The 27,704-nt window shown below is 44.9% G+C and overlaps 1 protein-coding gene across 25 annotated transcripts in view; it reads left to right on the top strand.

Annotated features, from left to right (window-relative positions):
* Positions 1–27,704, top strand: part of KIAA1217 (KIAA1217 ortholog) — a 755,207-nt gene that overhangs the window by 675,467 nt on the left and 52,036 nt on the right. For 23 of the 25 annotated variants that reach the window (XM_086714730.1, XM_086714731.1, XM_086714725.1 and 20 more), the window contains one exon: positions 16,262–17,094. In XM_086714730.1, coding sequence (XP_086570856.1) covers positions 16,262–17,094 — 833 coding nt within the window. Of the gene's footprint in view, positions 1–9,247; positions 9,542–9,640; positions 10,094–16,261; positions 17,095–27,704 lie in introns of those variants that run through there. The other 2 variants (XM_086714742.1, XM_086714741.1) reach the window with 2 other exon arrangements.

The following is a 27,704-nucleotide window of genomic DNA, read 5'->3' as shown; positions in this document are numbered from 1 at the left end:
TTTTTTCTCAAGGGTATGTCTTTGGAACCTAATACGGCATGGCGCGCTTCCTTTCAGAAGCTCCATCCATTCTTTCTTTCTGGGAGCTTGTGTATCTCATGAAAGTGTGTCATTCTCATCGTGCTCCTATGAATATATTAAAGTGAACATTATCCATTCTATTCATTTTGCTCTCATTTGAGTGAGCCCATGAATGCTTGTGGGCAATTTTAATAATAACCCACGCGGTTCACGCTTCCCTGCGTGCAAGCCGTACAAGAGTAATTCAGCTCACTTGGCGTTCACAGAAATAGGAGGTGTTCCTGAAGCCACCGAGCAGCAGAACCAGAGGTTCAGAAAAGTTCGGTGGCGGAGCCACAATCAAGGCGGTAAGAGCACAAGCGAGGAGCTCCTCAGGAGGAGAAACAGAGTGTTTTCATTCAGCATCCAGTACTGATGCCACCACGACCCACCACCTTCCCTGGGCGTCATGGTGCGGAGGAGTACTGATGGAAGAGGATGATTAGACCCTTAAAAATGTTTTGTTTTGGAAACTAACTTGTAGACTGCAGCCTGCTGAAGGACAAGTTGAGGTTGAGGGCCATCGGAATGAAGCCTGTGTCTCACTGCACCGAGTATAAGAAACTCCCTTTGTCTGTGTGTTCACCCCTCTCTTCCTGTCCTCTCTGGGAGAAGCTTTGTCCCTATGTTGCTTTTGAAGTGGGTTGAAAGCTCTGGCCGCTAGTCATGAACTTCGAAAGGCTCCGTAGATTACAGAGCATTGTCTTTACCTGTCTTGCCTCCTGTGTGACAGAGGATTCTTTCCCGTGGTTTTGTGTGGGTGCGGGGGGTGGTGGAGACAACTACACCATGTCCACCCCCTCACCCGATGTGGAAGCTTTGTCATATGGACCGTGACTTCCCTTTTTTTTTTTTTAATTTTTTTTAATGTTTGTTGATTTTGAAGGGGAGAGAGAGACAGAGTATGAGCAGGGGAGGGGCAGAGAGAGAGGGAGACTCAGAATCCAAATCAGGCTCCAGGCTCTGAGCTGTCAGCACAGAGCCCGACGCAGGGCTCGGACTCACGAACTGTGAGATCTCGACCTGAGCTGAAGTCTGTCGCGTAACCGACTGAGCCGCCCAGGTGCCCCTGGACCGTGACTTCTTTAACATAGAGTCACTGAGCTAGTGGCTCTCTATTTGTTTCTCGTGAGCTGCTGAGATTTGGGGACGCAGGGCTTCCTTTGAATGTAGGAATGCCCAAAGTCCGGCATTTCTTGGGACACAGGGAAGCAGATCCCGTCTCGGAGCGGGAGGCTTCTGGCAGTGTTGGAACCCAGTGGGAAGCGGTGACTGGCCAGACTCCCCCAGCTGTCGAACAGGGCAAGGCCAGGCAGGGCGTGGGTGGAGAGGCTTGCCAAACCCAGCCTCGGGGTATGCACAGCTCCCAAACTGGTTGTCTTGGAGGCTGTTATTTATCCAAATAAGGAGAAGTAGTGGTTTTGCTGACCATCTCAGATTTCTGAGCCATGTCCACTGGCTTGCTGGCTGACTTGACGTGATATTTGAACTGAACACACAAAGGTATTTCTTTGAAATGGAGCCCTCTTGTGGGGCTCACGGACGTCCTGGGGTCATCATTTGGAAGGTGGTTTTTCCCCACATTTGTAGATAACGGTAACATGGTCTGGTCTATGTTACTGTTCTCTTGTGTCTTCTGTAACATTCGATACAGATGACTTTGTTCAGGTATTTCTGAACCCGATTTTACATGGTGAGAATACTGACCTTAGGGATCCCTGAACTGCTGCCTTCCTTTGAAGAGTATTCAAAGAAGATCGAGCCTCCACACTGATTTCTTTTTTTTTTTTTAAACATTTATTTTATTTATTTATTTTTTTTTTATTTTTTATTTTTGGGACAGAGAGAGACAGAGCATGAACGGGGGAGGGGCAGAGAGAGAGGGAGACACAGAATCGGAAACAGGCTCCAGGCTCCGAGCCATCAGCCCAGAGCCTGACGCGGGGCTCGAACTCACGGACCGCGAGATCGTGACCTGGCTGAAGTCGGACGCTTAACCGACTGCGCCACCCAGGCGCCCCAACACACTGATTTCTTAACACTCGAGTGTGAGATTTTTCTGGCACTTCATAGATCCTGGCCCTGTTATTTGACTTTGGGTAAGACATTTGTAGTCTCTGGGCCCCAGTTCCTCATCTGTAAAATGGGGATTATAATGTTTATCTGATGGGAATCTGCTGGGAATTAAATGAGCTGGTTTTGGAAAGCACTGGTAAATAGGAAACCTTCAAAAACATGAGTTTCCTTGCCATTTTTCCGTTTTCTCCTGGCAGCTTTAGTTGAAAGTATTTATTTATAGAGAAATCGTAAGTAATTAAAATTGTCACCCAAAGTTTAATAAGGTCAGCTTCCTGAATTAGGATTTAACCAAACCCACACTAGAAGGAAGATTTTGATGGGCACTTCCCACTCCCCTTTACTCCCTAGAGCAGTGGTTCTTCAAGAACATTCCATGGACCAGCAGCTTAGCATCACCTGGGGACTGTTAGAAATGCAAATTCTCAGGCCCAACCCCTGACCTACTATCTCAGACACTCTGGAAGTGGGGCCCATTAATCTGTATTTTAGCCAGTGCTTCTAATGTAGGTTAAAATGGAGAACCATTTGCTGTTTGGGTCAGAGATCTGTCTGTTCCTCTGGGTCACTTGGCGTTCCCCATCTCTGGTCTCTAACGACGCCTTACTTCCTGCCTGGAATACCTAAGAAAGCAACCTCTTTCTTTCTTCCCTACTGAAGTCTTGCTCATAATGTGTGGATTCATTTCATCTCACCTCTTCAGAGAAGTGTTCCTCAACTATCCCAGCCAGAAGAATCTTACCCTTCTGTAGATTCCGAGAATATTTGTGTATTGCACTCATTGAACGCTTGCCAGAGTTCTTCTTGCTTTGTCTTACTTTGAATATTCATGTACGTGCCTCATTATCCCTGCTAGAAAGTAAGCTCTTAAAAGGTGAGAAGTACGTCTTAAAGATCCTTTTCCCCCGTCATCAGTCTTAATCCTGAGCTTGGTATACAGAATGACTATTTAGAAAATATGTCATGGATACACAGAATGTGATCATATAGAGACAGTCTAGATGAGACTTCTCGTTTATGTATAATGAACCTGATGTTAGCATCTGGTTCTGAATGCAGGTTCCACCATGCTTCATTGACTGTTGGAAGACACCCTGAATGGGGGCATCTGGGACCCCTGGCTTGGTCCAAACTTGCAGCTGCTCTTGTGATCTTTGCCACACCTCCAGTCACACCTGAGGAAGACAGACACATTTTCAAAGATATATTCATTTAATTTATAGGCCTGGAACCTTTTAGATTCTTTCAGAACTAATGAGAGCTGGGAAATTTATGAGTCTATATAATGATACAACAAATGGCATCTATTTTCAGTCTTACAGGAGAGAATTTTCTCAGCTCACACACTCAATACACCTGGGATACCCATGGAACTTCTTTAGGGTTTGAAAGTTGCTTGAGGGGTTGAAAGTTGTTGCTAAAGAGAAGAGCGATTGGCTCTTCTGAAGCCATGAAGAATTGGCACAAGGGCTGTTTTGATCTGGATCTCCATTGTTGTTTTGTCATGTTTGTTTTAAGGGAAAATTGAACTTGGTGGATTTGTGAATTACTGTCCTTCAGTGTTATCCTCTGGGGTTCTTCCCCTCACAGGATCCTTGCTGCTTTTGATACATTTGTTAATACTGTTCAGCTGAAGGTCAGAATAACAGCAGAACTCAAAAATCGTACATCAGAAGCCTCTTTTTTACCATTTATTTTTATTTACTTTCATTTTTATTTTTAATTTGAATCCAAGTTAGTTAATATGTGGTTAGTTAACATATAGTAATAATGATTTCAGGAATAGAATTTAGTGATTTATCACTTACATACACCACCCAGTGCTATCCCAACAAGTGCTCCTTAATGCCCATCACCTATTTAGCCCATCCCACCCACCCACCTCCCTGACAGCAACCCTCAGTTTGTTCTCCATATTTATGAGTTTCTTCTGTTTTGGCCCCCTCCCTGTTTTTATATTATTTTTGTTTCCCTTCCCTTATGTTCATCTGTTTTGTCTCTTAAAGTTCTCATATGAGTGAAGTCATAGGATTTTTGTCTTTCTCTGAGGGACTAATTTCACTTAGCATAACGCCCTCCAGTTCCATCCACGTAGTTGCAAATGGCAAGATTTCATTCTTTTTGATTGCTGAGTAATACTCCATTGTATATATATACCACATCTTCTTTATCCATTCACCCATCGATGGACGGTTGGGCTCTTTGCATACTTTGGCTATTGTTGATAGTGCTGCTATAAATGTTGGGGTGCATGTGCCCCTTTGAATCAGCATTTTTGTATCCTTTGGATAAATGCCTAGTAGTGCAAATGCTGGGTCGTAGAGTAGTTCTCTTTTAATTTTTTGAGGAACCTCCACACTGGTTCCCAGAGCGGCTGCACCAGTCTGCATTCCCACCAACGGTGCAAGAGGGTTCCCCTTTCCCACATCCTCTCTGACATCTGTTGTTTGCTGGGTTGTTAATTTTAGCCATTCTGACAGGTATAAGGTGGTATCTCCTTGTGGTTTTGTGTAAAATTCCCTTTTAAACTGACTCTGCTGGCATAACTCACCTTGTGTTGTGTGTTTGTTCTATTCTTTGCTAATAGAACCAGCACATGCTTTGCTTTGATTGATATGAAAACAGAGCAGCATACAGGCAGTGGGGTGATGCCATTAGAAGGACCTCACTTGTAACCCGGGTCCACAGGGGCGATTCCAGAAAAGTCATGAGGAAAGAGGGACAGGGAGTGGACCTGAAGGAGTCCACATACCAGGGAACACTCTTGGACACTGCCACAGGGGTCCTGGGATGTGACAGGACAGGGACCGACCAAGAACAAAAGACCATTTGTTTTCCAGCTTGGCATCTATCAGCCGTCGATTTGTTTACACACCATTTTTTCCACTGAGAAATAGCTATCCTTAAGCTGTGTCTGTGAGCATAAAATTCTATACAGAATGTCATCATTTTGTTGAGATACGGTGAGGATATGTCATATCATCAAACCGAGATTTTTTTTTTTCAAAAATTCTTACATCGAGGGGCGCCTGGGTGGTTCAGTCGGTTGAGCATCTGACTTGTGATTTCGGCCCAGGTCATGGTCTCACAGGCATGAGTTCGATCCCCACATCAGGCTCTGGGCTGGCAACGAGGAGCCTGCTTGGGATTCTTTCTCCCTCTCCCTCTCCCTCTCCCTCTCCCTCTCTCTCTCTATCTCTCTCTCTGTCCCTCCGCTGCTCGTGCTCGTGCGCTCTCTCTCAAAATAAACTAACTTAAAAAAATGATGACTTATTTAAAAAATGTAGTAAAAATATTCTTAACATTGTTGTGAACATCTTAAAGCTTTATAGTGTTATATCAACTTTTTTCACTCGTGGTATAGTCAACTTGGTCAGTTTCCCTGATGAAAGGTTAGAGGGGCATAGGATACAGTGACAGAATTATAATAGCTCTTTCAGGGATTCATACACCTCTGAGAGATACGGTCCCAGGAATGTCACTCGGCATTGGGATTGGAGTCAGAGAGGTGAGGAATGCTAATCAAAGGAAGCCTAGACATTTTATCCCGTAAGTCATGTGGCATCTGTGACCGATGAAAGTCTATGTGTGTGTATATACACGTTTGCACATATATGACTAGTGATGCAGTGCTATCTGTATAGTGATAATCAGTGATACAGAACAGAGAAGTACGTGTATGCAAGTGTAATGTATACAGACATATACTACCATACATGTAACTAATTTTGAGGCAAGTAGATAAAACCTAGTAGTAATCAAGATAGTGTCTGGATAATTGGATCCAAAGTCCCCTGAGATGTCTATTATTTTTTTCCTTTGCTGTGAAAATCTGGATCAGAGAGTGAAGCAGACAAGGTACTGCTCAAGCCGAGTTCACCACGCTGCCTGCTGAAGTTCAGAGCTCAAGCAGGTAAACATTCAGTAGTCCCTGCGGGGAAGGCCTTGGGGGCACGGTTCCTCTCAGAGCAGCACACAGTGTCTTAGAGGACACGTGGTTTCCCACTTAAACTGTGAAGGAAGCAGGGACACGGTGGCGAACCTGAAGACGGGCATTCTTGCCGCCTCACGACTTTGTCACCACGCGAAGTTGGGCGAGGTTCGAAACTCCTGACGCTTCCTTTTCCTAACCAATCACATGGGGATAGGAGTATCAGATCTGTGTGTGGTTCCCCGAGTTCAGAGGTCCGCGAAATAGAATCACAATTGTAAGCTGCAGACGGCTGGGTGACCGTCTTGTGTCTGTGGATAGGGGTGTCCGTAACATCGAAAACCCTTCATAGAATGAGAAACATTGTCAATAAACAAAGCAATGTATTATATGTTGCAGAGTGCATGTTGACAAGCCAAATGGGAGTTCAGGGAACAGTCAGGAAAGGAAAAATAGAGTCGAAGGCACTGAAAAGTTCTATTTGGGTGACAGAAATGACTTACCACTAGAACAAATCTAGAAGCCCCAAAGGGAGATGCATAAACAAATAGCGTCCTTACGGGAAATGCGTGAGTGTGAGGGAGATGGGGATGAAAAACGAGGACTTATTTGCACTATCTGTTACAAGCGGTAGAGAGAAGATACTGTTTTATAAACTGTAACTATTTTAGGTACAAAAGGAGGTTGTCCTTGGCCTGGATGATACAGGAGTATCCCAGAAGATTAAGTATCAATGAGAGAAGCACATTTTTCTTTTATCTGTCCTGCAGCTCCACACAGTTACTGACTGTGGCTTGGAAGCTGAGTGATTTATTTAACATCCCTTTATTCTGTTCCAGACTGGGATCTTTAATCACCGTTGGGCAGTGTTACGTCAGCTGGGTCCCGGTACTGGAGGGCTCACCAGTGCTTCCCATGTCAAAATATTTGTGGAAATAACGCTCCTCTTAAATATAGCCGTCAGCTAACCACTGACTGGACCATCTCTTTGCTGAGAATTGAATAATTTTGGCAACAGTCTGTCTGTCTCGTGTCTGGGAGACATTCCATTTATGATCAAATGAAACGTTAATAGTTTCGCGAAGACCTCACAAATGACCGCCTTTCCAATTTTAACAGTGTAAGCAAGACGGACTTGAAATTTCCCAACATCGTAATTACTTCCCTTCACCACGCCATCTTCATGCTCATAAGCACATTTTAGATTTCCTTTTATCATATGTAATTTTTTAAAAGCCAATAAAGAAATGAATGAGAGAGAGGAAATAGAAATAAATTTCCACAAGACTGTTATCCTTACCAGAGCATAAAAATTATTTCCTGTTGAGGTAATGCTGAATATTTACTAGCATGTTCTTTTTTAATACTAACTCAAAAGAAATAAATTGCTTCCACTTTGCTTATCGTGCCAGTTAATGAAAGGAAGAAGGGGCATCAATAGTGGAACACTCAATACACCACTGGGAAGAACAAATTCACAAAGGCTGCAGCCTCCCAAGGTGGGTCATGCAGAGGAGGGTCTGGCGAAGAAAGGACGCCAGAGTGCGGGGACGCGGTGGTTGGACGCACCCAGAATGAGCCACATTTTGGGGTGAGTTCTCCTGAATGAGCTGTTCTTTGGAGAGCACGAGCCGGACAGGTGAAGTCAAATCCTGCACAGCACCAGGATATTGCTTAGGAAATTAGCCCGCCTGGTTCTTCACCGGGCACTCGAGGACCTTAGGGTCCTCTCTCGAGGGTGACCTGTGTGCTTCGTACTGGAGGATATTTAACTCATCCTGATTCACCGCAGCTTTCAAACTCCTGATGGTGAATTACAGCTCTCCTCATGACGAGGCCATGCGCATACTCTCCAGACCGTGCCTTGAAACGTTTCAGAAAAGTGAAAGGAAATTGCTCTGAACATGACGGGAAGGAAGAGATGGGAGACGTAAACCAGACCTTCTCTCACCTTGCACCCCCCACCCCGACTTGCAAGGCAGCTGGGTCAACAGAAGCCACCTGTCTCCGCCGTAGCCGGCGTGGACGCCCGTGTGGAGTATGGCGTGAGGCACGTAGCGAAACAGTGGTGAGCGCTCAGTGCGTCTGTTTTCCGGGGGGGACAGCGTGGCCCAGACACTGCACATTCATTCATCCGTTCTTACAAGCCGTCCTGCTTGTGTAAACAGCAGGTAAATCAGTACAAGGGCCGTTAGGACATCTGATGCTGGAAGGCGGGGTCTTCGGGGGATATGGTAGGGTTGGAATCATGGCTTAATCAGACAAGGGAGACCAACCCCTACATCTCCCTTCCTGGAAAGCGTGTGTTTGACTGCAGAAGCAAAACCTGCCAAATGTGTGCCAAATGTTCCAGGGGCTGATAGCGCGCGTGCTTCCCATAGTCTGGTGAGAAATCACAAACTCCTGCTGATGAGATTAAAACATCGAAACAAGCGTTTTCTCATTCCTTCTACTCTTTTCCGACCTCTTAGGTGGCATCTGTTACAACCACTTCATCCAAATATTGTGTCTAACGAGGCATCTTAGGAGGGTGACAGTGCCCCGTGCTCCGTGGTGCCCCGCCCTTAATAGCCACAAAGCATTCTGATGGCAGTAAACAGTTTTCTTTAGAAAGCCTGAAGCACTGACTGGATTTGAACTTGAGAGACGTCATGGAATTCTTTGGGTCAGCAAGAACAGCCTCGAAAAGCCTTAAAATGTTTGAAAAATGCACAGGCTTCCCAGAGCCTGGTCGCGGGGTGTGGCGTGAGGCCAGTGGGTTTCCAGCCCAGCATTTCGAGTTACTTGTCGCTGGATTCCCACTTGGATAGCTTTCCTTTCCCCTCCGTCCCTAAGGGCTCAGAGAGCATGGTGGTGATTAAACAGAGCCTACCCGCCAGCTAAGGAAGTGCTTTTTCTCCCTCACCTTTTGTGAGTGAGGCGTTGATACCTGTCCTCTGTTCAGGGCGGCACAAGCCACTTCTTGTTGGGAACACACACCTTCTTGTGCCTGTCGCCCCGCAAGAGATCAGCTGCATTGACAGCCGTTGCCGATGGGGCGGGGGGGGGGGGGGTTGGGGTGCCTCTGGAGACTGCCCTGGTCTCTGCTCCTCAGCCTTGTTGAGGGTGGGGCAGAAGGATTCTGGCTCCCTTTCTGGAATCCCCTCGTGGCGTAGCCATAGTTTTCCCTCCCCCTTCTCTCAGGTATGTTTCCCAGAATGATCACAGTTACTTGCCCGGCGCTGGGTAGGAGTGATTCATGGCTGCTACCCAAAGTGCATCTTGGTAAAACCAGGCTGGTTAATTAATAGACAGCCTCCTTAATCACCCCTCTGTTTTCTTTCTGCTGTTCAAAACCAGGAGGGGAGAGGCTCGCGTTCCCTTCACTTGCCAGGCCACCGACTTCAAAAGTGTGTCAGCAGAATGAGTGTTGGGTGCTGCTGGCCCATCTAGATTTTTCTCAGCGGATCACACTCGGAGAGTTGGTCCAATACGGTAATTAGCGTCCCGGGGTTTCCGATGGTCTTATGGTGGCTGCTTGTCTGTTTCAGGGATCCTGTTTGCCTCTCCGTCCGGTCTAGTTTGTCACGTTCCTTTCACTGTTAACCCATTTACCTAGGCCTCTCGGAGTCTGTTCGTTGGTGTGTGTGTTCCGTGTAAGCAATTGTTACAGGCCTGAGTCACCCGTGAGGTAGCCTGTGGTTGGATGTGAGCTGAGGTTACTCAGTGACTAATTTCCAAGGGGAGGAGAAATTGGCTTATCATGGGGAGGACTACTTTTCATCCATGCCTGTGACAGCCTCACTCGGAAGACTGGGGGAAACAGAATGGTTTTTTTTTTTACCGGTTGTAAACACTCAACCTGGGAACGTTTTAGGATCTGTGGCCTTTGCGATTTCTTCCCTGAAGACAAAGCTGTCTAAAACATCCAAATGTGGAACTGAGGATTTAGATGAAACCAGCAAACAAAGAAAGCACATAATTGGGAGCTGAGCCAATGTGCTGTTTTCACGGCATTAGTTGTACAGGTGATTTCCTTAAGAAAAAGTAAGTGGCTTTAATTCTTTGAGGATGAAAGAGTCTTATAACAATCCTTTTCAGTTTTGTCCGGTTACTTCATTGTGTGGTCTGACTGACTGGTGTGTTTACAAATTCTAGACTTGGAAGGGTGGGGTTTGAAATACAATGAACTGTACAGAATACTCCCTTTCCGCAAAGAATATATATATTTTAAATACTCCACAAAGAGACGTGATTACATGAGACAGCTTCCCAAAATGATTTGAAATAAACATTTTGCATGCTAGATTTTTTTTTTTTTTTCCAGAAACAATTGTAAGTTTTTTGCCCCTTCTTATCTTACATTCAGGCAACTTCTAAGTGAGCAATGTTTGATTTAACTTACTGTGTTTCGGGGAAATGAAATATAGATATATGTTAGGATTCCTAACTCAAATTTCAGATAATCAATTTGAAGCTGCCCCCAGATTCTTTCTGGTCTCTAGGAAGTGTGGCCCAAACAGCATACTGAGGTCTGTGCTGTGGGCAGGGGCAGTGGCCTCTCGGTCAGAGCCACGGTGCTGAGCTCCGGAGAGGAAGCCCCACTGTTTATAAGAACAGGAAGCACTCAAACAAGAGAAAGCAGGGGTTTGGGCAGTAATGGCAAGAGGGAGAAGTGATGCTCAACAAAGTAAGGCGTAGAGTAAGGAGAATTGTCTGGTTCATACATTGCCAGTGATTCTAGTGAAGGTAATCGAATATTTTCTTTGTCTGGGCCGAGGTATAGGCAAATGGAGATCCGAGATCCGAGTTGTGTTCTGGTAAGGTGTGAAAAGACCCCTTATTCCTGGGCTTAGGTTAGCTTTTTCTTGCTGTAAAACGGAATTCTTCAAAGCCTACATAAAGACATTAAGTGTTGAGGGCTTCTGGGACAGAAGTGTCCGTGACACAAGGTTTCCAGATATTTTGAGAAAAATAACAGGATAGGATTAGTGGCATCAGAGACTGGCGGGAGAAAAAGCGAGTCAGATATACTGATATCTGATATACTGTATACTGATATACAGATAGAAGGTGAGTCACAATAGTGTGTGATGTGTGTGTGTGTGCCGCTAATTTATTTTACTTTTGAAGTTTGACATAATTTTCTCCTAAGAGGCCTGACTTCCAGGCCTAGTGCAGGAAGAACTCAATATGTATTTAATACCATTTGTGTTAAGAAAACAGAACAAAACCGTGCAGGTGCCTGATGCTAGGAGATCTCTCCACGGAAAGAGCACTAAGCTGTAACACTGGGACTTCTTAAGATTATGTATTATAGAATCTTAACCATCATCCCGATTGTCAATCAGAGAGTGAATAACTCCTGGAGGCTACAAAGTCCACATTTTACTGGAACAGCAAGTGGTCTCCTTGGGTGATCATGGCGAAGACTTGAAAAAGATTCTCTTTTCATCTCCCCGTCGCTTCTGCCTCATTTTCAGAGAGAGTGCCTTTGGTTGATCCATATCCTTTCGTGGATGAACCTCAGTTTTAAAATTTTAAAGGTTCATCCTAGTTGTAGGCTTAAAACATTTTCCCACAGTCTGATGGAACCATCATGTCCTTCTCTTCCTGGGCTGAGGGGAATTGCTGAGGAGGACATCACCATGGGTTCTTTTATCTGGGGTCTTGTGAAGTCAGTCAGAGCTTGGCAAAGCAAGATAGGAATTCTACCAAAGACTTCCAACCTCCAAGTCACCAGGATTGATGGAGGCATTCAATCTTAGGTCACCTGTTCTGTCATAGCTGAGTCCTTGTATTCACCGCCACTGTGGAGGACTCAGGTGGACAGTGATTCTTTCAGTGACCCCGAGGGGTGATGGCAACGTTAGTTTGAGATGGACAAGACAAGGCTGATAGGCAGCATTACCACTGGGTACATGATGCTGATTGCATACAGATAGGACCCATCCTGGTTGGCCAGAGTCCCATTCCAGTTGGTTGGCACCCATGTGACATTAGCTACCAGATGGTAAATATTTTGACTATCACCCACATTTGCATATGAGTGCACAGCATATCAGAATTACTGCTGTTACTTCTCTTTCTGAATTCATCTGTACGTGGCACCAAGAAAGTCTAGTATTAGAGATTTGTGTGTGTTTTATTTTAAAAGTTCGTTATATAATGTACTTCCCAACAATTTCTTCTCACATCAGCAAGCTTGTTTGTTTGTTTTTTTTTTTTTTATATCTATGCAGGTGTCTGTGTTGTTGTTTTTAAAAATTTTTTGATGTTTATTTTTGAGAGAGTGACAGAGACAAAGACAGAGTGCAGGTGGGGCAAGAGCAGAGAGAGAGGGAGACACAGAATCCCAAGCAGGCTCCAGGCTCTGAGCTGTCAACACAGAGCCCAACACGGGGCTCAAACTCATGAGCAGCGAGATCATGACCTGAGCCAAAGTTGGCTGCTTAACCGACTGAGCCACCCAGGTGCCCTGGTATCTCTGTTGTTTTAAAAGAAATTTACTCAACTTTTCATTAATTAAAATTAATTTTCTATTTTCCTTTCATTAATATCCCTTATCCTTCTAGACAGTTCTGTACTACTTGAATTATTAATGTGTCTTCTTACTCTCTTGCCAGGAAAGGGGGGCATTCACTGTGTGTTAATTGGGGTCAATTTGGATCCCCCAAATTCTGATGTAATCTGAGGCCAGATAAAGACGACTAATAGTTTGGATTATTGTTTATCCAGAGGGATAAACAACAGACATTTGGAACCTTTTTTAAGAAATGGTATCAGGGGTGCCTGGGTGGCTCAGTCGGTTAAGCGTCCGACTTCGGCTCAGGTCATGATCTCGTGGTCCGTGAGTTTGAGCCCCGCGTCGGGCTCTGTGCTGACAGCTCAGAGCCTGGGGCCTGTTTCAGATTCTGTGTCTCCCTCTCTCTCTCTCTGACCCTCCCCCGTTCATGCTCTGTCTCTCTCTGTCTCAAAAATAAATAAACGTTAAAAAAAAATTAAAAAAAAAAAAAGAAATGGTATCAGTAATGACAATAGTTACCTGTCTTTCGTTGCACTTGATTTGCCCTGCGCACTCACTGTGTTATGTCTTACACACAGTGGCATGTTTGAATCTGTATGAATTTATCTTTACCTTTGTTTGGATTAAATCTTGTGTTGTGTGGTCTGATCGCATGGGGAGTTTGGCCAGATATGTGCTGCTGCCTAAGCCAGTGCCTCTTGTCTTTTACGATCTATGAAGCCCTGCTTTACTTAACCACTTTTCTTTTCGCTGAGCCTTGCCTTGTGAAAGATGGGGTGGTAGAGATATTTATGAAGGATCTGTGTAGATCTGTTGCAGAACTTCTGACGTATGGTTACTCAGCCATTGTGGGAGGACAGTCTTGTATGTCATCACACACTGACCTTGGGGATGCCCTCCTGGTCTAAGGCCCTGAGCCCCTGAGTTATGAGGGTGTCAAGTGAGTGAGCAGAGGGAGGACCATGTGGGCTAGGGCGTCAGGCCTGGGCCACGTGGAGCAGATGCACCTGGAGCCAGACCTTGACCCTCAGTCTTGGTTTGGATCCACAAGGGCCAGGAAATGGGGAGAGAGTCCCAGGGGTGAGGACAGCCTGAGGACGTCCCAGATTTGGTTTAGAGGGGGGAACAGACTAGCCTGTTGTGGGAGTGCACGTGGGGCTAGTGGAGATAAAATTGTAGCTGCACGTGAGAAGCCTGCATACTCTGGGGCCCCCACCAGGGGATTGAGGAACCAAATCAGTGATGCACAGGTAACACACCCTCAGAAGGTTCCTTTTGGTTGCTACATATTTGCGTCTTGCCTGCATTTGTTTTATTGGTCATTTCTGTTAGAAAATCCGGCATCATTTATAAAACTCCTGGACCAGGGATTCTGCACTGGTGGATTCTTCCAGAGACAAGATAAGGAAGCTGTGGGGTTCCCAAGGCCTCTTCCTCTGTGTGTTCATCTAAGAAATATACAGAGGAACATACCTTCTCAAGGGCAGGAACTTGGGGACTTATTTAGAACAATGCCTTATTCTTAGCAAGTGCTTGGTAAATATTGCTTACTAAATGAATGCATTTGTAAGATAAGGAAACAGTACGTATTCAGAACATTGGTCTCTGTTTCATCCTCATTCAGCCTTCTCCTGTTGCCTCTGTTTTTTGTTTTTGCTTTTTCTATCCCTCCCCATCACTCACACTGTGGGTCTCTTGACTGCCCACCTTGGTTCCGGTCCATTTGAGCCCACCTCCTCTCTTCCTCATGCCCCTACTTCACCCACCTCCCAACCCTTCATGTTCCCCCTGTCTGTCACATCTGCCAAAAGTCTAGATAGGAATACGGGCTCCTGTGATGGTACAAATAGAACTTGAAGAGTGAGCTTGGTAGGTGCCAAAGCTGTCCATCCCTTCCCTGTAGCCGTTTGGAGAATCTCGGTGAGTTAGTTATTACCTTCTTTGGCTTTGACCAAAACAAAGTGTATCAAATATTCATATTTTGAATTAATTTGTATTTTTTATTCTGCCCCTTGCTACACACAGTAGCGTAATTGCAAATCAGTTTCCCCTTGCCCCCTTACCTTGATTCTTTTTTTATTGACATATAATTGACAAGGTAGCATTATATTAGTTTCAGATGTACAACATAGTGAGTTGATATTTGTGTATATTGCAAATGATGACCAACAATAAGTCCAGTTAGTATCCATCACCATACATATTTACAGTTTTTTTTCTTGTGAGAAGAACCTTTAAAATCTACTCCCCTACTTACTTTCAAATATACAATACAGTATTACTGATTATAGTCACCATGCTATACATTATATCCCCATGACATTTATTTTACAGCTGCATGTTTATACCTTTTGACTCCCTTTACCCATTTCACCCAACCCCAACATCCTGCCTCTGGCAACCACCGGTCTGTTCTCTGTGTCTATGATTCTTAAGTCATTGATTCTTTACTCCTCGTTTCGTGCAAAGGAGAGCTGATGGAAGACCGAGTGGGAGTCTTCACTCTCCTGGACTGGATGGTAATGACACCACCCAGAAGTCACTGCTGCCTGGGCAAGAAGTACTTGGCTTACGACGGTCAACTCCATCAGGCTCTTTATCACATGGCAGACCCAGAAGGGTTTTCTTAGGATTCTCACTCTTCACCATGCCTCAGATTCCTTTCCCTCTTCTCTACCTTACCCACCCACCCCCCCACCACCATGAGTTTTGCCTCGAATTACATTCTTACCTCTCAGATCATTATTTTCTCCCAACCTCTTGGAGCTGGTTTCTCCAAGGCTCAAGTAGAGGGCTGATGAAATAATGAAACTTACTTCCAGGTTTTCCCTGTGCATCTCATTACCTTCTCTGGCCATGTCTCTAGATTGTCTCTGCTTGGAGAGATGGGAGAGATGCTTAGTAACTACTTTCCAGGGCCAATACTAGAAAATGCACCCCGGACAAATTTTAGAAAATAATATTTTAGCATTTTTGATACATTAGATTTGCATTTATTAAGTGTCTCTAAGAAGCTGTGACCTGCCAAAGCAAACCACTGCGGTGTTTTCCCCCCAAACCCTCACAATGTTGAGCTCTTTATTGGGCGTATTTGTTTCTTGGGGTTGCTGTAACTAACTACCACAAACTTAGTGGCTTAGAACACCAAAAGTGCATTCGCTTACAGTTGTTGAGATCAGAAGTGCAGAATGGATTTTACAGGCAATATGAAGGTACTCGCCGTGCCTCACTCCCTCTGGAGGTGCTAGGGGGGCATCCGTTTCCTTGCCTTTTCCAGCTGCTAGAGGCCACCTGCAACTCTTGACTCCTGGCCCCTTCCTCCCTCTTTACAGTTATCAGCAGAACATCTCTTAGTCTCTCTCTCTGGCCCTGCTTCTGTCCTCTCGTCTCCTTCCCTGACTCTGACCCCCTCCTCCCTCTTGCACATATAGTAGGATAGCATTGGGCCCATCTGGATAATCCCGGATATTCTTCCCATCTCAATATCCTTAAAAAGGAACATCCGTAAAGTCCCTTTTGCCACGAAAGGTAACATGGTTCCAGGTTCCAGGGATTAGAGTATGGGCATCCTGCGGAAGGAGGGGCCGTGATTCAGCCTGCTACATCAGGAAAGCCACACTGTCACACCGAGACATCTCTACGAACATGAATATCAAAGGAGATTTTCTAACGTCTTGTTTTATTTTCAGATGCAGAGAGAAATTGTTTATGCAAGAGGAGATGGCCCTGGTGCCTCTCGGCCTGGATCCACAGCTCATCCACCCCATGCCATTCCAAGTTCTCCACCATCCACTCCTGTGCCCCATTCCATGCCTCCTTCCCCATCCAGAATTCCTTACGGGGGCACCCGCCCGATGGTTGTTCCTGGCAACGCCACCATCCCCAGAGACAGACTCTCCAGCCTGCCAGTCTCCAGATCCATCTCACCCAGCCCAAGCGCCATTTTGGAAAGAAGAGATGTGAAGCCGGACGAAGACATGAGTGGCAAGAACATTGCCATGTACCGAAACGAGGGCTTCTATACTGATCCCTACCTTTATCACGAGGGACGGATGAGCATAGCCTCTTCCCACGGGGGGCACCCGCTGGATGTCCCTGATCACATCATTGCATATCACCGCACGGCAATTCGCTCGGCGAGTGCATACTGCAACCCTTCCTTGCAAGCAGAAATGCATATGGAGCAGTCACTGTACAGACAGAAATCAAGGAAATACCCAGATAGCCACTTGCCTACTCTGGGCGCCAAAACACCTCCCGCCTCTCCCCACCGAGTTGGTGACCTGAGAATGGTAGATATGCATGCCCACCATAACGCCCACGGGCCCCCTCACACCCTGCAGCCAGATCGGGCCTCTCCAAGCCGCCAGGCCTTCAAAAAGGAGCCCGGCACCTTGGTGTATATTGAAAAACCACGGACCGCTCCAGGATTATCCAGCATTGTGGACTTCGGCCCACCTCTAGTTGAGAAGCAAGTGTTTGCTTACAGCACTGCTACAATACCCAAAGATAGAGAGACCAGGTAAGATGGTGAGGGTGGCCGCGGGTGGTCTGCGTGCGCCTAGGAGTTATTGAGGACCCCTCTTGAGAGTCAAACCGAGGGAACAGGTGTCGACTGAGCACCAGCCCTGTGCAGCGTGCCCTGCGGGTGTTGGAGAAGCCACAGAGTAGGATCAAAGGCCATCCTTGTCTGCAAGGAGTTTCTGAACAGTGGGGGGGTCAAGTGAAGCAGGCCAGTAGCCATGCTAAAGGGCGGGGGGCAGACACACAGTGCGGTGACGCAAGCTGCGGGCAACGCCAGCCTGGGGGGGCATGGGTCTAACGTCATCATCAGCGTAAATCTGAATAAGTGGAAAGAAAATTGTGATCAGCAGAAACCATTTGGACTAAGAGATCAGGAGCTCATGGGAATTGATCTGTGCACCAAGAGGAGTGAGTGGTTCAAGTTGTAAGTGTTCGAAATGGCCATTTGTGTTTTTCCTTATAGAGTGCACTTTTGCTTTCTCATCTGGCCCTTGGAAGTGGAAAGAATGTGTCACTGTCTGTCATCTAGGGTGATAAAGCATGAATTTGCATAAAAATAGATTGGTTTAGATTTAATACTCATTCAGAAGTGGTACTGAGATCAGCAAAATTTGTCTAGGGAATGAGACACTCCGAGTATCTAAATTTCTTTTTTAATGTATGTATTTTTATAACTTTCCAGCCCAGTCCATTTTTAAAACCCTCCAAAGTTCATATAATAATAGAAAAGCTAATTTTGATAGAGGGACTTTCTCTAGCCTGAATTGGTTGAAGAAAGCCAACATAATACTTATAATCCTAAAAATTTGGTTGAGGAAATGGAGTCTGAAAGAGGTTAAGCATCTTACCTGTTGTCACATATGAATTCAGTTACTCAGCACTTTATTAGAACCACTATTCCCTGTTCCTCACCAAAAGGGTAGTATCACTTACATACTATTATCATCCCTATTTTATAGATGCAGAAACTGAGGCTCAGAGAGGTTAAGTACTTCCTCAAGGTCATAAAGCCAGTAAGTGGCATAGAATGTCCATATCTATTAAAGAGTCTATACTTTTTTTTTTTTTTTTTTTTTTTTTTTTTACCACTGTGCAATATTCTGCCTGATGGGTGAGGATTTATGAGCTACATGTTTACCCAACAGAGAGGTAAATTGAGGTGTGCATTCTGAGCATTTCAACTAGAATTCTTCAAAATTTGTTTCAGGACCGGAAGCTAAGTAACTGCTCCTAAAGGATATTTACAGTCATAAACATGGTAGCATTTGCATAATTATGCTGCTAAGTATATACAGGCCATTTAAAATATAACTGCCCTAGCTAGTATATTAGCGCAATTGTGCAGCAATGGGGAAAGAAAGAAGAGAACGTTTTTGATAGATTTTATTTGCAAAAAATGAATCGTATTTTGTGAAAGTATTTTGTGAAAGTTTAAAAACAAGAACACCGGAAACAATTACTGAAGCACAAAATTAGAGCCCATTGTTTCCCCCTGTACTGTGCTCTCATCTTGGATGCATTTAATCTGTATACTTTTAAGAGTTCAACCCTTAAAAGTCCACCTTCGTGAATGCAGGGTCCTGTAAAGCGCCAAATCAATTTCTGTTGCCATTGCAAAATATTAAAAAGCAAATAAATCTTGAGAGTGCTTTTTATATGAAACTCTGAAGCGAAATTCTACATCTAAGATGTGAAGCTACAAAAACACAGGAGGGGGACTAAGAAATCAGTAGCGTTGCTTTCTTTTGGGCGCTGCTGAATTCAAGTGCTGTTCAGAAGAGCATCGTATATGAAATGGCCCAGATAACTGCAGGATGTTTGAAATCAGAGAGAAAAATTCTTTCTTTCCCATCTGTGCTTAGGAAACCTCCAACGGTAGCTTTTGGGGGGGGAGGGGGGGGTGTGAGAAACATGATTTTATAACAGCTCTATTGACTTGAAAATGACGAGTTAAAGATAAATTTCATGTCGGTTCTTATATTTAGTCATGTGCCTTGATCTAAAGAATTTGGCTTCTCTTTTCTTATAAAGATGTTTCCACAAGGCATCTAGTGATGACAAGTTATATATAGAAGATCTGGGGGGAAAATAGTGTCTATAATAGAACATAGATGATGGTAGGGCTCTCCTCCTGAGATGGCCATGGATCTTGGGGGCAGGGGAGCAGATTCCAGCCACTTTGACTTTCAAGACAGCAATTCTTCTATCTGAGCTTCTAGAAAGAAAATGATCTCAAGTGTTAAAGTGGCTTTACACAGATGACGTCCCTTCAGCTGGGACCCCAAGAAGAGAATGGTCCATGTGGCTATGAGGGAGTGCCCGGGGTAGGGGAGGGCGTGTGACAGATGACTCCGTGCATGAGGTTCTGTCTTCCCTAGGTTATAAAATTCCTTCATTAAACAGCATCGTTATTTCTATTCACGGCACATAAAACAGCCCTTAAGAACTGTAAAAATCTAGGACATTTATGTTTTGCTACTTTCTATTTATAGTGTGGATCCTATAATGTAAAGTATCTTTATCGAAAGAACACTCAGAATTCAAGAGTGCTCATTGCAAAGTGACTAATCGCTCTCTTTCCAAATGTATAACAGATTCTTCCTAATGTAATATTTTTCAAGACATGGTAAACTCATATTTTTATACCATTCCACACTACTGTGGCTAAATTCAACAAATGAGTGAAGAATCCAGCGGGGAGCAAATTCTTGCCCCGCCCAGGCACCTGTATGTGGAGAAAGAAAAGCCATGTGAAATCCCATCATGATTTCTAAGAATTCCCAGATTTAGAGAAGCAGAGTTCCCTGCCCTGGGCCAATTAGAAGAGGACAGGAAGCTTCTGGTTACGGGAGGAAGCCCACATGCTCGCTGGTAGCTTATGTCTGTTCTTAATCACCTCATCTCACTTTCTTACTTTATGAGGATTATGTCTTACTGTGTTGGTAGCTTTGAGGGGTGGGATGCATGCTTGGTTGAACAACTGATTGAGTGAAAGTCTAAATTTAAATTTATGTCGTTTAAAAATGGTCACAGTAGGGGTGTCTATGTGGCTGTCGGTTAAGCTTCCGACTCCGGCTCAGGTCATGATCTTACAGTCCATGGGTTTGAGCCCCGTGTCGGGCTCTGTGCTGACAGCTCAAAGCCTGGAGCCTGCTTCAGGTTCTCTGTTTCCCTCTCTGTCTGCCCCTCCCCCTCTTGTGCTCTGTCTCTCTTTCTCTCTCTCAAAAATAAACATTAAAAAAAAATTTTTTTTTAAATGTTCATAGTGACTGGTAGACCTTTGAAGGTTTTCTAAACTATGCTCTATCCTACTGGAGAAGTGAGCCTGAATGACTGAAAAATAATAATTTTTTTCCTTTTCCTGAATGTGTAGTCCAAAGTGAGCCACATCAGAGACCTCCTAAGTAGTTACACTTGGGATCTTTCTAGAACAAGGTTTCTTAACTTCTGCACTAATTGATATTTGGGACAGGATAACGTGTTGTTTGCGGGGACGGAGGGGTTCCCCTGAGATTCAAAGGATATTTAGTGGCATCTCCAGCCTCTGCCCCACTAGATGTCAGTAGCAAAACTCCCCTCTACCCTGCCCTAGTCATGACAATCAAAATATCTCCCGAGGTTGACAAATGCATCCCCTGCACTGGGGGGATGGGTGCAAAATGCCCCTGTTTGAGAAGCACCCCTCTAAGGGAAATGTGGACTTTTTCTACTCAATGAAGTGGAGAAACGAAGGAATGCCAATTGTGACCTTCATAAAACATGGCTCCAATTCTGCCCTTCACCTCTTGGGAAAGCAACTTCATTATTGTGGGAACGTACTATTGGTACTGTTACCTTTGATTCAATCAATCTGTGATCAGTGATTTATGGAGAGGCCACAATATGTCCTGTTTATGAACATGAACTCCAAAGCCAGACTGCCTGGGTTCGATTCCCAGTTCTAACACTTGCTAGCAGTAGAGACTTTGGACAAGTTACTGAATCTCTGTCTCAGTTTGCTTATCTGTAAAATGGAGATGATAGTAACGAATCTACCTCACGGAGTAGAACAACTCATGACAGTTAAGTGCCGTGTCCCGTGCCTGGCACATAGTAAGTGCTCGAGTGTCCCCACTTTGAGCAAAGCTCTCTGCTACATGCTGCTAAACAGACGTCAGTACGCAGAGCTGGCCAGGACACAAGACCGTACCTAAAGAAGCAAGGAAACAAATTGTCCACTGTATCACCAGGAAGAACATAATGCAGGTGGGGGGTGTGGAGACAATAAAACTGAAGTGTGAACAGAGAACAGAATTAACTGGGCTTAAAGATCCAAACTAGAATGTCATGAATATCAAAGCCACTTTCAAATCCATTTCAGGGGAGTAGTCAGGGTTACATCTCTTCTTGGGTCCAGGAGCAAAAAGACAAGCCAGGATTAGGGCATCCTTTTAAATGCACCAGAGCTATCTAATTGATGACAAAGAGACCTACCAGGTAGAACTGACATTATGAGTTTATCTGTTTTGATGCCTAACAGTGCCTGACTGATTCAGCCCTTGTCTGAATTGCTTTCCCATGTAGCTCTAATTATGGATCAATAAATGTTTATTGAGCCCCTCTTAAGTGCTGAGCTGAGGACTGGATGCTTTACAGCGTACAAAGAAACATAGATGTGGTCCCCATGCACAAGGACTAGAAATCAGGAAGACAGCATATAAAACGTTAAAAGCATGATACAAACATATAAGCTGTGCCACAGTTCCGTACGGGAAGCTTCTGAGCTACAATTGTAGGTTAAATAACTGTTTTTGCAGGAACAACCACAGCAGTAGGGTTTCATTCACGGGTGGTGCCCAGGGATATCCTTGTTGTCACCTAAGAGTGACACTATCTCCTAGTGAAGAAGAAAGAAGGGAGGAGGCCATGCCAGGCCACTAAGGGGGAAAGAGTGTCTCTCCCTGAGGCTAGGACTCCAGGGGGAGATCTGTCCTCACACCTCCACGTCCAGCTGGAAAGTCAGGACACGTTTTTTTCTTGAAAACAATGGGGAACAACGATAGCACTAATAATACATTGTAGGTTAAAGAGGCTTCTGTGGGCCAGCTGGAAATCCAACCACCAATTCCAAGTTCTAAACAATGAAAGTACAAGTAAACTTTTCAATTACAAGGCTATCATCATCTGGGGACTGCTTGTACATAATTAATCCAAAAGAAGTGATACAGACAGTAATTGCTGTGAATTCAGAAGAAAAGAGAACTTTCCTGAACTTACACTGGTCTGGGAGCTTTCATGAGAATGTCGGAACGGACTGCAATTTAAGGGACATACACAGTGAAGTGAAAAGATAACATTTGGAAAGACAGACTGATCTCGATTCAAAATTTGCTCTATTTCTGCCATTATGGTACTATAAAAAATAGCATCTGGATATGACGTTTTGCCAGCTTCAGAAGTCAAATGAGCGCCAATAAATTGAATTTAATTCACAGGAATATAACTTCATGGTTGAGTATTCTTTGCTTGTCATTCCTTAGGCTGCTAGATGCAGGCAAGAACTGACAATACTTAACGAACTGACAAGTTTATGAAGGTAGCTTTGCTCTCACACAAGGGATATTCTGCCAAAAATACCAGTGGAATGAATGTCACAAGGTCTGTGTTACTTTAAGCAAACCAATTTCTCAAAAGGGAAAGCCATCATCTGTCACTAATTAGATGAAATTAAATGCACCCTGTATCTTCTTTGAATATTCACGAGGTGCTGTCAGTCAGATGCCTGACGTCTGAAACCAGAAGCAAAGCCAGAGTAACCTACATCCTGTGCGATTCAGATACTCCCTTCTCCTTGCCTCCTTCAAAGAGAAGAGGAATAAATGTTTAGGTACAGGTTCTTCCTCCTTGAACTATGGCAAGAACAGTTCAATGCAGAGTCTTGCCCGAAGCAATGCAAAGCCAGCCCGAAGATAGGATTCCTCTAAGTAACCCGGTGGCCCAGGAGCTGGATAATCCCGGGTCCTCGTGATGTCAGGGACGCATTTTAGCCTCATTTGTGATTGGTTGTCCTTCTGTCTGGTAGAGATGGAGATTTACACTGGTCCTTATTGAATCTTTGGAGTTTATTTTTCATGAATGAAGTGTTTGAAAAATATCACCAGGTCTAAGGATTCATTCAAACTTCCAAAAACCACAGGTCTTGAAAAGTCTGCATTGCCCACTCCACTCGTGTAGTGCTAGTGAATACCTCCTCTCCCTCCCTGTCCATCCTCAGAGCTGAAGGGGTCTTAGAGACCACTGTGCTCATCATTGACGTTGTAGGAGAAACAGGCAGGAGACTTTCCAAAAGCCCCATGTCTTGAGCTACTCCAGCCACGATGTTTTCACTATCAAACTGTCTCAATATGTTTTTTGTCTTTGTAATAAAGGCAGTATGTCCCTAACTTCCCCAGTAAACACAAGTATCTAAGAAGACAAAATACAAAAAGACATGATAGACGCCAACGATAGGAAATGTCTTCCTTCCTTTTCCCGAGTCATTACCTTTTGAGTTCATGCTGCGATTTCACAGATCAAAAGCAGTTGGGAGTGGAGAACTTATTGTCACAGCTCCCTTAGGACCAGTCAAGGGACCATCTATCCATCACCGCTGACGCTATCTCTCTTGGAAGGTGAATTACAGGCCCCTGTTCAGGTAGCTGGGACGTGAATGAACGGCTGTTCCTACCGGTTTGTACCTGTACAAAATGTGAGATGTCACTTCCAGAGCATGAATATGAAAGCTTCCCCTCAGGGAAGAGAAAGAAAATGCAAAGGAGGTGATTTCATACGCCGGGGTGTAGGCTTGTCCTGGAGAGTGAAGGTTCTTGGCCCCCACGGAAATGTGGAGTGCCTCACCCCAGATGGTGAGTCACTGTGTGAGGCAACTCAGAGCCGTGCAGGGAGCACCAGATCATGGGATCGCAGGTGAACTAGCCGTGTGTCTTTAGGAGAGCCTCTGCCTTGCTAAACCTCCATGCCCTTCGCTGGAACCTCTCAGTGGTTCTGTGCAGCTTTAATCAACATGGGTAGAAACTGGACAGTGAACTGGAAAATTCTCTATAAATAAGAGCAATACTGACTTCTTCCTGCAGGGCCACTGGATCTGGCCATTTGGATGTGGGTATCCTCATGCCTGACTTGGGGCTGTATTCTGGTCCCAGCCAGGACAGCATGCCCAGAAAGCAAGTTGTGAAATAGATTAAAAGCTACCTGGAGAACTCCCAGGCACATTTGCTGTGCTGGGCAGAACACGGTTGGAACCTCGTTTGCAAGGAGTGATTATACTCTTGGGAGCACAGACCTGGGCGCGGCTGTGCTTTGCCTGACCTGCTGGGCCTGCCACACCTTTTTTTTTTTTTTTTTTTTTTTTTTTTGCTTGTCAAGATCACTGAACCAGAATGGAAGGAAATCTGTAAATGTGTGGGACCTAAATAAGTTCCTTCCAACCAGAAAATTCTGTAATTCTAGAATTCTAAGTCTGGCAGCATTTCAGACATGGTATTTGAGTGTTGGGCATAAGAAGATTGGCAAGGGGCAGGAGACTTTGAAGGGCCTATTTCCTCTGCGTGCTGAAAGCTCATTCAGCCTTTTGCATAACCTGTCACGAGTTCCTCCATCGCTGGCTTCCTGTGTTTGAACTTGTCAGGCCTTTCCTGCCTCAGGGACTTTGCATATGCTCTTTCTCTACCCTGTGCCCTCTTTCCCCACATGTCTACCTGACTGGCTCCTCACCAACATCAGGGCTTTTACTCCAACACCATCAGCTCAGCGAGGCCCTTACCGGCCATTGTAATTAAAGTTGCAACACACACACACACACACACACACACACACACATATATAATTAAATACATAAAATACATATTTCTATATAAGACCATATACATCTATTTATACACATACATAAATCGTTGTTGTACCATTACCCTCATCCTCTAGAATGTAAATTCGCTGAGAGCAAGCCCTCTGTTTCACTCACCGTTACATCCCCCGGCCACTGGAACTGTGCCTGGCACACAGTCAATGCCAGAAAACTATCTGCTGAGTGAATGAAGTCAAAGGGTTAAAGGAAGCCATGTGCACCCCTAATGTTCTGCGGGTTATAAGGTGCTTGCACATATACTTTCTCCTTTGCCGTCATTTCCTGGGCCTCTGTAGGATGACAGCCCTGTGGGACAGGGAAGGCTGTTGTTAGCCTAGTTTGACGGTTGAGGAAGCTGAGGCTTGGAGGCATTAAGTGACGTGTGAGTGCAGATTTTGTGTTCCCCACCCCCCTCGGATGTCTGTTGGTTGGCTTGAACCCCGTGTGTCCGAAGATGAGCTCCTGTCTTCTCATCTCAGGCACGGCAGCTTCATTCATTCCTTACCCAGGTGGAAAGCCTCGGGTGCCATCTTGATTGCTGGCTCTCGCACTCCCCATTTGGACAACCAGAGAATGCTGTTAGTTCAGTACCAAAGGTTCCTTGACTCCAGCCATAGTTCTTGACCTCATGGATGCCACACTGGTCCCAGCCACCACCACTCTTACCTGATCTGCTACCCTTGCCTCCTGCCAAGTCTCTGTACCCTGCCCCTGCCCACTTCTGGAGTCAGAGCACAGGTCTAGATTAATTCCTGGTCCACAGTTTTTGCTTCCATTAAATTGTATTAGTCTAATGCTTCTGCTCTTGCCCTGGGACTCCCCTTAGAACACTCTTCTACTCTCTTCTCCTTCCTCTTCTCCCTCTGCTAACTCCTATTCTCTTGGGCTTCATTCACACATTTCCTTCTAGGAGGAGGTGCTCTTCCCCAGGAGACTGCTCTGTGTCTATCATCCAGGGGCACCTGATTGCTTGGAGCACACACACCTCTTAGAACTCAGCCAGCTGTGCCCACCCCATTGGGGTCCTCTGAAGCCTGGGGTCGGCAAGAAAGACTGGCATCATTTACCCCCTCAGTGTCCGTCCCAGCACTCACACTCAGTGATTGTTGAAGTTGCTGGCCTTCCAATGTCATCTGAGTCCTTTAGGGGAAACAGCATCAGTTACTGGCTAATATGTGAAGAACTGTTTATTCCGAGGAATACTGTCATTCTCACAAAACTCTCTCTTAACATCCCTATTACAAACCTCCATTTTCTCAGTGCCTCCGTGAGGTTATGAAGAAAGATTAGAAATAGCTTTTTTCCCTGGTCCCTTGTAAACGGGGCTCCATTTTTGCCTGTTTCTTTACAGGTGCCGTTAAATGCATGTATCTTTGTGTCCATAAGTAAAATGCAGAGCATTCCAGGTGAACACCTCAGCTTCGGTCACGGTTTCCTTCTTGACTTGGTGAAAACTTGGACTTTTAGATCTAGACAGTAAAAGCATACCAAGTAAGAATGTAAGGTCAGAGCATGTCTGTGAAGAAGCGCTGAAGGTCTGTATTGGCCAACTTCGAAAGGTTATCCGAGCAGATATTGAAGCCACAAGAGATAATGGATTGGAATGTGACAGACAGGAGGCCAGCTTCCCACACTGAAGTTCTCCAAGGATGTGAGGGAACTTCCTAGATGCTCGTAGGGCATTCACCGATGAGTAACTCAGAATTCAGAAGCATGGGAGATGTTGTGAGCTCAGATAGAACAATGAATTGAAGGGGTAATAGGAAACATGAACATACCCAGTCTTCCTTCTCCGTGAGCAGAGGACAAGGAGAGAAATAACAGCCTTCAAGGCCAGTGTTAGAAACAATATTTCTTCATGACCTTCTGTGTGCCCAGTTTTCATCTAAGGACTGAGAACACGAGAAAAAATGCCAGACATGGTCGTTCTCCCTGAGCAGCATGCAGCGGGGTGAGGATGGGGTCGATCTTAATACATACAAAACATTGCAGCCCCTTTGCAGTGACTACCAACTCCATCAGTGTCTCCTCCATAAATCTAGATGTTTCCATGAGAAGTTAAATTTATGGGGAGTTTTTGGAGGAATGTTTTTAGTTCTACAGTTTTTTTTCACCAGTAGGTTAACATCAGGCAGAAATAGAAAGTTCATTGCTCAGAGTCCTATTTGAAAAGCTTTACCACAAATTCAGATAATTTGAATTCCAGTGTTCTGTTGAACTCTTCTGAAAACAGTGTCTTTAATTACTTTGGGGTTTTTTTTCCCCCTCATACCAGAGAATCAGGGCATGAGCAAACAAGGGCATCGCCTAGCTTTAAGCCTGTTCACTGTTCAGCTCTGGAAAATGCCTTTGTCACTGCCAAGACTAAAGGGTTTTAGTTCACTTAGATTTCTCCCAGAAAAGAAAAAAAAAAGTGACTTTGTGAAGGAATGATGGTACTTTATTCACCCCTGTGTTCACAGCGGATTGCTCCGTGCCTAGCACATATTAAATGCTCAGAAACATTTGTTGGTGACTTGTTGACTGTGTTTCTGACTTTCTGGGGAGAGAGAGATGACGGGATGAGCAGGAACCAACACAAAAATAATCACAAAATATTAGAACTAGAAATGAATTGATTGGCCACCTGGTAAGCACTCCCAGAAGAACAGCCCTGGTTAATGTCATTGTAATTGACTCGACTGCACCAGTGGGTTTCAGCGTTGGTAGCTGGTTTGGAAGGTGAG

Source organism: Puma concolor, chromosome B4 (assembly GCF_028749965.1).
Source record: "Puma concolor isolate L17-30 chromosome B4, mPumCon1.1.hap2, whole genome shotgun sequence".
In the NCBI taxonomy this organism is placed as follows: Eukaryota; Metazoa; Chordata; class Mammalia; order Carnivora; family Felidae; genus Puma; species Puma concolor.
The sequence above is the reverse complement of the archived record's forward strand: the minus strand, read 5'-3'. Positions and strand labels throughout refer to the sequence as shown.